Source organism: Sciurus carolinensis, chromosome 6, assembly GCF_902686445.1.
Source record: "Sciurus carolinensis chromosome 6, mSciCar1.2, whole genome shotgun sequence".
Classification (NCBI taxonomy): domain Eukaryota; kingdom Metazoa; phylum Chordata; class Mammalia; order Rodentia; family Sciuridae; genus Sciurus; species Sciurus carolinensis.
Genome location: NC_062218.1, coordinates 107,166,319 through 107,176,362, shown reverse-complemented (window position 1 = coordinate 107,176,362; position 10,044 = coordinate 107,166,319). Strand labels below are relative to the sequence as shown.

Sequence of the window (10,044 nt, the reverse complement as noted above, 5' to 3'; positions counted from 1 at the left end):
TTGATCTCTGTGTGTCTCTGGCAATAGGCAGATCAGATCAGAACCCATTCGAATGCCTCATTCTAATTTAATCACCTCTTTAAAAGCCCTGTCTTCAAATACAGTCACATTCTCAAGTGCCGAGGGCTGGGGTTTTGACGTGCGAAGATGCGGGCAGAGGGAGGAACGCTTCAGCTTGTAACTGGCAAGGCTGAGATTTGCCAGGGAGGCTGGGGCTGGCAGCACATAGCTCCATGGAGCTGTGACGTCCACAAGGAGGCAAAGACCTTACAACCTAGAGCATCAGGGGAAATGAGGAACTGTGTCCAATGAAACCTCAGTGAGGTCCAGGGACCAGCTGTGTGTATGGAGCCCCAGGAACCAGCAACGGTATGTGAAATCTTGGCCTCGGTGGTTGATCAAGCTTGATTGTTAAAGAATCTTGCGTTTTCTTCTCTCTGCAGCATTTCCAGCTCCCCAGAGACCAGGTGACATGAGGACCCTGAGGGAATAAGCTCACCTTCTCCCCACTCACTCCCATCAACCAAAACAATGACTCCCAAGTTGTAGAATTCAGACTGTAGAATTCAGCTCAGAAGATGTGAGCTGAGTTCAGGCACTATACAGGCCAGTGTCTTTGGAGAATTAGGAAATTTATCTGAATTTGTATTAAAAATGTATAACCAGTCCTATAAACAGATAGTTTCACTGATATTAAAATAGAAATATCAGATGAATGCACTGAAGAAAAAATATTCCTTAGATAGCACTGAGTTCATAAATAATTTGAAGGTGGTGTTTGAGTGGATAGTTCTTCCTGACAAGGAGACACTTCAGGCCATGAGCATAGATGTATTACTTTTTAACCTGATTTATCTGCACACGTGGTCCCAATAAGCCCTGAGAACTAAGTATGGGTGGTGGCTTCTGGCCTTTGGTGTCCCTTGTCTGTGTCCCTGTGCCAGCACATTGGACCAGGCCAGGGAAAGAGGCAGGAGAGTTCCTGGCAGGTAACGGGGGCTGGTCCCCTCTCACACCTCTGGGTTTTGTCCATTTAGAGTTCCACTCCAGGGCTTCTAAATGGCTGGGCAGTGGCTCCTAGCTGCGTATGTAAGCAAGGTATTCATCACTGTGTGGTCAAGGGTGTTAGTGATGTAGAACACTACACTTAAAACTTCATCCCATGTGGGGCATTAATGGAGTTGGCATAATTCTGGGATGTTACTAGTTAATTTTAACTGTGATTTTCTCCTCTTGAGTTTTGCTATCAGTGCTGAATAGCAGCCCTTCTGTTCCATGTGTGGCTCTGCTCAGTGGCCAGCTGCAGCCATTGACACCTTCCATAGCTAGTGCCTGTCTCTGGGCGTGAAGGAGAGGGGCTCCTGGTGCAGCAGTTGGCTCCTTGTCCAGATCAACACCAACGCTCAGCTGGCCCATTGCACTGGCTTTAAAGTCTAACCTTGTCTGATGCAGGTGACCCCCAAAGTTGGGTTCTGTCTTATCAATGAAATGTTGCCCTCCAGTGTCCAAAGGGGTTACATACAGGGGGAAAAGGCCCCCTTCTAGAACTTCAGAAAGTTCGATTCAAGAGGTTGTTTCTGTCTGTAAAAGGCAGATGGGTTGGGGCAGCACTTCTGAAATTTCACTACTGGTGTCTCTTGGGGAACTTATTAAAATACAGAGGCTGATGGAAGAGGTCAGGGTGGGGCCCCAGACTCTGCATTTCTGATGGACTCCTGGGTGATGTTGATGCGCTTGGTTAGACTACACTTCGGGTGGCAAGGTCTCTCTACATCCAGCATGTTGATAACCACAGTGCAAGTCAGACTATCTCTACAAGACCTGAATGAATGAGAGAGGTCCCTATAGACCTTCCTCATATTCTGACCACCACCTGCCTGCTCACCTCTTCTAACCTGATTTTCCTCTTCACTGAATCTACTCCATGCTCCCCAGAATTTTTAGTTCCTCAAATAAGCCCAGTTCTTGCCCACCCCAGTGCCTTTGCACATGCTGTTTCCTATACCTAGAATGTGCCCACCCCACTTTCCCTGGTGACTTGGTTCTCATCCCTCGGTAAGCATTTGAAGTGGGTTCCTTTCTGCTCCCTTCCTGTGATACCCTGTTTATTGTCTCTGTAGCAGTTATCTTCATGTGTCCTCTCTTTTTCTGTTTACTTATGGATAATTTGTTTCTCCTCCTGACCAGAGTACATGAGGAGAGCTCTTCACACTGAATCCTCAGTGTCCCTGGTAGCAGATGCTCAGAAAATAAGTATGTGTTGGTTACATATGTGCACAGGGATAAAAGGCACATTTTTGAGTATCTTTTGCCATTTGAACCACTGGTCTGGAAGGGAGGTGACGGAATTGGTTCTTAATCATAGAATGAGAGGTTAGGAAAGGAGATACTTTTAAGCCACATTTCATTTTAGAGATGTCAAAATGGGAACAAAGTGTGCATCTTAGAATAGACGAAATATAGTTAAGTCTAATTTCTTAAATGGAGTTTATGGCAAATTTGTTTATGAAATACTGGATTAAACAAAGGTACTGAGGACTTTTGGTAATGTGCATTGTGAGTCTATAAGGGAAGGGACATGATGGGTTCTTTAATGGCACAGTGGTTGTGGCAGAGACTCTGAGACTCGCTCGCCCAGAGATCATTCCTTTCAGCCTGTCTCCTTTTTCCCTTGTCAGTAGGGTCCCCGCCTCCCACTATCAAGGATGAAAATGCTTATTTCCAAGTCTTTATTGCAGTAAAGCTATGGACATAATCCCTATTTCTTGTCAGCAAAACTTGAACAGAGGTACAATGAGGTCTTCTGGTAAAGTTTTTTTCTGATTAAACTAGACATGCAAGAGGAAATTCGTTTCCTGTCTCTTGATGTGGTTGTATGAGGATATGATGACTGGCGCCACAGCAGCCTCTTGTAAACATGAGGGAACACATTGGCAGAGGACAAAATAAAAATACTGTGAGTAGTGAAGTGAAGGGGAGTAAGGAACCTGGGTTCTGGACAGCATCATTGAGCTGATGAATTTACTAACATTGTCCTCATTGTTGATGTCACTTCTAATAAGGTGTATTTTACTTGCAATGGAAAGGGTTTTGCCAGATAGGAGTGATAGGCTGGCTGTCCAGCAGGACCAGCTGGGATTGACTTCTGGCTCTTACTGGGTGGCAATCATGTGTCTTCTTCTAAGCTGTTTTCTCATCTGTGAGATGGGTTTATTAATTATGGCCACCTCTTGTGTTGTTACAGAGGCTTCAATAAGATGATGTATAAGGTCCTCAGCACAGACCTGGACACGTTATTGGAAATTAATATTATTTTTGATCATAGAAGTTTATTTGTTGTTGGAGCAACCTTTGCTATCTTGAGGTACCCTGCATTCTGCAGAAAACAATCTGGATAATGTTGTCTCATCAAATATTCCCATTTTACAGAAGAGAAACCAAGGCCAAAGAAGTGCCTGCTCTTTAGGTTTATTTATTTTGAAAAAAAATGTGGATGGTTCAGTCTTTTCTCATGTCAGTCACTTCCACTCACACTAGAAACCACAGAAGGACACAGGTCTGGGTTGAATTGATGTGCTTTTATGGGAAACAAAAATATTCAACAACAATAACAAAAGCCCTTCAATCTCGCAAGTTGTTAACCAGTGATAATGAGGCAGTTTCAATGATTGTGTCTGGCTGGGGACATTTCTCATGGGTCAGGAAAGTTGAAAGACATTGGCCAAGAAGAGAAGTTGCAGGGAGAATTGACATCTTAAATGAGAGTACATTAGACTTCCCTTCTGGTCCCTCCACCCTATCACCCTTTCAAATCTCAGTTTCCTCCCAGAGATCCTTTCAGATTTCACTCAAATGCAGTTCCTTCCAGAAAGCTCTCCTTGGTCTGCATCAACTGCATCTGGCTTTTCAGTATGTCACTTTCTCAGGCCTTCTCTCACTTTCTGCCTTACGTTCCTTATGTTTGGGTGCATGCCTCACGATGCCCACTCTTATTAGGTATGCCCCAAGACTGGGCCCACGTTGACGCACCCCAGCACCCCCTCCCCCATGTAGTGCTCAGTAGTCAGCAGGTGCTCAGTGAAGGTTGTTGGATGGACTTCAGTTTTACATTTGCCACACTGCATCACCAGCCACTTGAGAGTCACAGTTGTCATCTCCACGTCTTCATCCTTCCTCCATTATCTCAAGATGGTCTGAAACAACACATCTCCAAGAAGGAACAGTGCCCTCCCCCAAACATTGCCAATTCAGGGTTGAAAGTTTGGAGAGAGGATGAGAGAAGGTTAAGCTTTCACCCCTGTTCCAGAGACAGGAAAGGCAGCCACTGGGGCAATCCGGGATGACCGTGGGCAGTGTTGGTCAATGTCTCATTTTGGAATCTTATAAGAAGCCATGATCTGAAAGTTCCCCCACGAGACCTGGCCAACTTGGCAGCGGGACCCGGGATTGGTGGGGGTCCAGTATGATTGCCCTACCAGCCCAGGGACCAGTGGCCTAGGCCGAGACCCTTTCTTTGGGGTGTGGCCTCTTCTCCATGTAGAGGGTGGTGAGAGCTGTCTCTCTGGTTGTTGGGTTGGAGCTACGGGGGGAACGTTAGCCCTGTGGTATGTAGATCATCAGGCACATAGATTGTAATAAGGCTGAAGAATACAGGCTGCAACCATGGGCCTCTCCTAGGAGGGGGAAGGGTCAGGAGGTGCTGGGAGCAGTGAGGGAGAGAAGAGGTCAGAGGTCCTGCAGCTCCGATTCAGCCAGCTGCCTGGCACCACTCCTGCCTCCAGCTCCCTCTCCTCTTTTATGTTCCTCCAAGTCCAGGCCAGGCAAAGAGGCCAGTTGGAGGTGGTAGAGGGAAGGGAAGCATGTTTTTTTCTTTTTCTACCTTGAATCCTTGATTTGGACAGGGGGTGGTCAGGGTCAAGGGCAGAAGGAGGAGGGTTGGTGAGCTGAGGAGAGGCCAAGACCCTATCCACTTCTGTCCACTGGTGTTAACAAGTGGATCTGAGGCTCACACTTCTAACTGCATCACCCCAAGAGCAATGAACTCCTGATTGGGGGTGTGGAGAAAATTCTTCATGAGCCCTCAAAAGTGCTCGATGATTTGGGGAGATTGGATCCTCCCATGGGAGGGCCTGGGGGGCCAACCGTGTGTGAGAACTGCAAGGTCAAAATCAGCCCTGGAGACTTGGGAGAGGGCCAAGAAGCAGAGAGCAGAGAGACTTCTCCAGGCACCTTTTGAACAGAGTTGGACCTTGGGGGATTCACTTTGGGACAGATGTTTTAGTATAAAAAGGATCCCCAGCAAAAGGACGGGGTCCCCTCAGATCCCTTCCCGGATCCCACAGCACTTAGAAAAGAGAAGTAAGGAGCATAAAAATACCTTGATGATGTGGGCTTGCCTGACAGTACAGAAAAGCAAGTCTCACGGAGGCAGCGTGTCCCATCACACAGGGGGAAGACACGGCGCTTCGGGATAGAGATTTTACATAATCTTTATATAAATGCATCTATATGTATAGAACTTCTGCCTAGAAGAGCCGGGCTTGCTTCTTCAGTTCATTCCTCTTCCAGAGGGCTAGCCGCTCGAACTCTGAGATGGTCATGCCGAAGACTTGGTAGAACTCTTCCTGGGACAGGTGGCGCTGGGGGAGGAGGAAAGAATGGAGAGAGAACAGCATGAGGACAGGAGTGTGGGCTGGGGTGGGTGGGCGCGACAGCCATCTCGGTGTTCGAGTGCCCTGTGCCTGGTGCGTGGTTCCATCAGTGGGGTGTGTGATGACTATGTGTTGAGCGGATGAATGTGGATATGAAAGTTTCCCTGGAGGGGCTTCTGGAGCTGATCTGGCTGCAGAGGGACCCACTGCCCTTGGCTCAGGTGGGACTTTGGCTTCTCCCAAGCACCCCTCGTGCATGTTGGTTGGCTTTACCTGTCTGCAACCTGCTGCATGCATGTGTGTCCAGAAGTGTGTATGGATTAATGCTGTCCTATTCCTCTTTGGCAGAAAAGGAGGCGTACCTAAGATTTTAGGTTGTTTTCCCTCTGATTCATATTTTCACAAATGATCTGCAAAGCTGTGTGTTCATCAGCCCAACAGGGTTTAAAAAAACTATTGCTCTCGTTTCTCCACCCACTGAAAGGTCCTCTCATCTCTTTCTTATTTGAGAACAAGTCTCCTACGTGGTCGAACACTTCTGCATTCCACAGCAGGCTTCCCCGCTTTGTCTCCTCAGCAGCCTTGAAGGTGCGGGGTACTGAAGGAATTCAATGAGAATTATTTATACAGCCACACAATAATTAGGCACTTCTCAGGTCTACTGTGAGTAGGCATGTATTTTTAGCTGCATTTCCAGAATTTTGAGCAAAGGTGACACTTATAATTTGGATAGATGTTACTGGCTGCTGGTGACTTTGAGTTAATTTTTATGCACTTAGCAATATTTAATAACACAGCAACTCCTTGCATTGCTCCTATTCTGCTCAGTCACTCCTAATTCACCGTCACCCTCAGGTTCTCATTTAATCTTTCTGATCATTCTGAAAACCAGGAATTATTTTATTGGATTAAAGGATGAGAAAACTCAAACTCAGAGAACTAAAATGACCTACTTGCCCAAGAGCGAGGGAGGGAAGAAAGCAGAGCTGAGACCTGGGTCCAGGTCTTATGATTCTAAGTGCATTGCCCCTCATGGTCCATCCCATTAAAAGAAATCCATAAATATATGTCTACTATGAAACATTTCAAAACTACACAAAAGAGGGACAACAGTACAGAGCACATGTCCATTGCTCAGATTAAAGAGTTATCTAGGTTATTGCCTTGGGTTCATCTGTCTATGCTCTTTGCTGAAGTCCTTAAAGTGAAGTCCAGACACTGTCAGCTCATTCCTATCTACCTCAGTATGGATGGCAAAACTTACTCCATATTTTCTCACATAGCCACAATGCCATGAGTGAACCTAAGAAAAATTAACAATCCCTCAGAAAAACCCAAATTCCAGACCATGATAAACTCCCTACTTGTCTCAGTGTCTTTTGATAGTTGGCTTGTCTGAATAAGGACCTGCAGGGTGTCCATATGTGGCTTCTGGGTAGGCCCCTTCAGTGACCCTTGCTTCCTTTCACAGTATTGACTTGTCTGTACTGTTTTACTCTAGAGAATGCTGAAAAATAATTTGTATATGAGGAAATTTTCTTCTCTGTTTCTTCCATAGTAAAGATGGAGGGAAAAAATAATTCAGCCTCATTTATTCTTTTTCTATCGGAGCGTGGTGGTTGCTACTGATTCTCTAGTTGTTTTTTTCTACTGTGTTCAAAAATCTTATAAGACATGGTATAAATGGATAGTAGCCTTGTCCCCAAGTAAAGTGTTCACAAGTAGGACACACTGAAAGAAGACGAGGACTTCACTTTCCCTCCACTAAGAGCCAACTGGAGCCCCCCTCCTCCCTGAGTCCTCAGAGTCCCTAACAGTCTTGTGCACATGACATTCCCCATGGACTTTAAGGCAAAAACATTTAGAGCATGGTTTTTAGAACAAGGTGGACATAGGTGTGTGACCTTGGATAAATGACTTAACTGCTCCTGGGCCTCAATTTCCTCCTCTGCAAAGCGAGAGCATCATAGCACCTACCTCATTGGTACCATGAAGGTGAATGAGAGGACACAGGTATGTGCTCAGCATGTGGCCACCACATGGAAAGTGCTCCATCATGGCTCACTGTCACTACTGCAAATGCCCATCACATAGAGCAATCTGGTCCCCATTTTCTCTGATGCCATCTAGGCTTCATCTTCTCTTCTGTGTTCACATGACCCCAGCCACACTCACCTCTTGTGTCTTCAAACATGCCAGCCACTCCCGCATTAGCCTTGGCCCTGGGTGTTCCTTCTGCTCAGAATGCTCTTGTGTCTCATGGGAGCATGGCTAACTCCCTCCCCCACTTTCCTCAGATGTAAAACAGTCAATGAGGCCTAGCCAAATCTCCTTTTACCTTCTTCCTTCCCTTGTGACCTTCTAAGGCACTATGGCATTTGTTTTTTGTGTTCCTTAGTGTCTGTCTGCAAGCTCCAAGAAGGTAGGCTGTTTTGCTCACTGATACATTGCAAGCCTCTAGAATAGTATATGGTGTATGTAATAGATTTCTAATATTTTTTGGGTGAATGAGTATTTATACTCATATACTTGAGCACAGGGTCAGGGGTCTCCTTCTAGGCTACTCCCGAAACTGGGGCAAGGACTGAGGCAGTGTTCCTAGCCCAGTGAGTTCAGCACTCCATTCCTCGAAGCTTTTTAAAAATACTGATGCCCGAGTTCCTTCTCAAGATTGCAACTTAATTGGTGTAGGGTGGGGACCCTGTATTGATTCTGATGCTCAAGAAAGACTGAGCTCCCCAGGCCTGAGCTTCTGGGGACTTGAGATGTTGCATCCTTTCCTGCTGGCTTCCCTGAGCTGCTCTGGGCGCTGTCCCCTTCAGCACCGGCAGACACTTCTGGAGAGGAAGGGGGAGAATCACTCATGTTCTCAGCGGCTGATGCAGCTAGAGCTGGGAGGACCCGCTTGCAGACCCTGTCTTCCGCCTCTATCCTGGGAGAATTCCTAGCATCAGGTCAGGGTGGCTCTTCTGGAAGAGCTTGAGCCTCCTCTTTTAGAAGACTGCATCAATTCCACAAACACTTGCTGACATCTCTCCCAGCCCCAGGTCCTGTGATAGAAGACAGACAATCTTTGCCTCTTGGAAGCTCGGGGTCAGGTAGAGGAAATGGGTAAGTTGATGTTGTAATAAAAGGAGAATGAGAAATGTGGAATCCACCCCCTGGACGCAGGCTAAGGGAGGCTGGAGGAACAGGTGAGTGATCCACCCTGTGGGAGGACCAGAAGAGGGCGTGGAGCACTGGGATCACCAGTTTGGGCCCCTGAGAAGTGAGAAGGTTCCCAGCCTGGGAAGGGCACTCTAGGGAGAGGGAAGAACAGGGAGAAGCATGTTGAGGGAGAGGGTGAAGCATGCTGCAGACCACAGGTGACCAGGGACTGGCCCCCTACACCAAGTGAACTGCACTGTTTGAATGCCCGACACCATGCCCAAGCCACCAAGGACTACGTCTTTATCTCCACGTCATGCTACTGCTTAGGATGCTTCCCTTCCCCTCTCCATCCAAACCCTACCCTCTTCCAAGTCCGTCCAGATCCTTCCTGTTCCTGTCAGCCTGTGTCAACCAACATAGTCCTCTCTGAATAGCAGCAAACTAACCTCTATCTGGTACTTAATACTTGGTCCCTTGCCAGAAGCTGTGCTGAGGGCTTGATGTGTATTGTTTATTGTTCATTTACTTACTTCTCCTGGTGACTTGAGGGAAGCACTACACCCTCACCCTCACTGCTACAAGGAGAAATGCAGAAGACATGTTTGGGTAACCCTAAGATGGTGGCTGGTGTTGAGCCAGGAGGTGGCACATAATTAATGTTAACACGGCGTGATCTACTTTTGCCTGATTAGTTAATGTCTCCTTTGTGCTAGTGGTCAACAGATATTCCTCATTCTTTCTTGATTGGTACCGAGGGGCGTGCCTCAATTGATCCTAAGCTGATTGGCTGCCTTAGGTATATAAGACACGCACCTATAGGCAGCACCTCGGATAAGCAGCTAGTAGAGAGGATAACCCGATAAGCACGGAGAAGTACGGAGAAGCAGCACCTCTGATAGATTGCAGAAGGCAGATGGCAGATCACAGAAGAAGCACCTCTGATAGCACGCACCTTTAGTTTGCAGGATGCAGGACTTTAAGAAGATATAGATCTCTGAAAGTGTAGTCTCTCTCTCTTATGCAAAGCCTCTCTCTCTCTCTCCTCTCAAAGCCTTTCTTCCTCTATAAGCTAGGGAACAAGTGAACAAGCAAGAAAGCAGCACACTAAAGAGAAAGATAGTAGAAGTAGCTCAGTTTCCAGTCCACCTCCGATAAATACGCGCAAGATTGTTGCTGCAGGCGGTAAAAATATCTGCAGATTTGTTGCCTTGGGCGGCAACAGAGAAAACCAAGGTTTACTGAG

The 10,044-nt window shown here is 46.8% G+C and overlaps 1 protein-coding gene across 6 annotated transcripts in view; it reads right to left on the bottom strand.

Moving 5' to 3' along the window:
* Positions 1–3,452: 3,452 nt before the first annotated feature.
* Ablim3 (actin binding LIM protein family member 3) overlaps positions 3,453–10,044 on the bottom strand; it is a 110,266-nt gene continuing 103,674 nt past the window's right edge. For all 6 annotated transcript variants that reach the window (XM_047555145.1, XM_047555146.1, XM_047555147.1 and 3 more), the window contains one exon: positions 3,453–5,639. In XM_047555145.1, the coding sequence (XP_047411101.1) occupies positions 5,526–5,639 (114 nt within the window). In that variant the 3' untranslated portion in view covers positions 3,453–5,525. The remainder of the gene's footprint in view (positions 5,640–10,044) is intronic.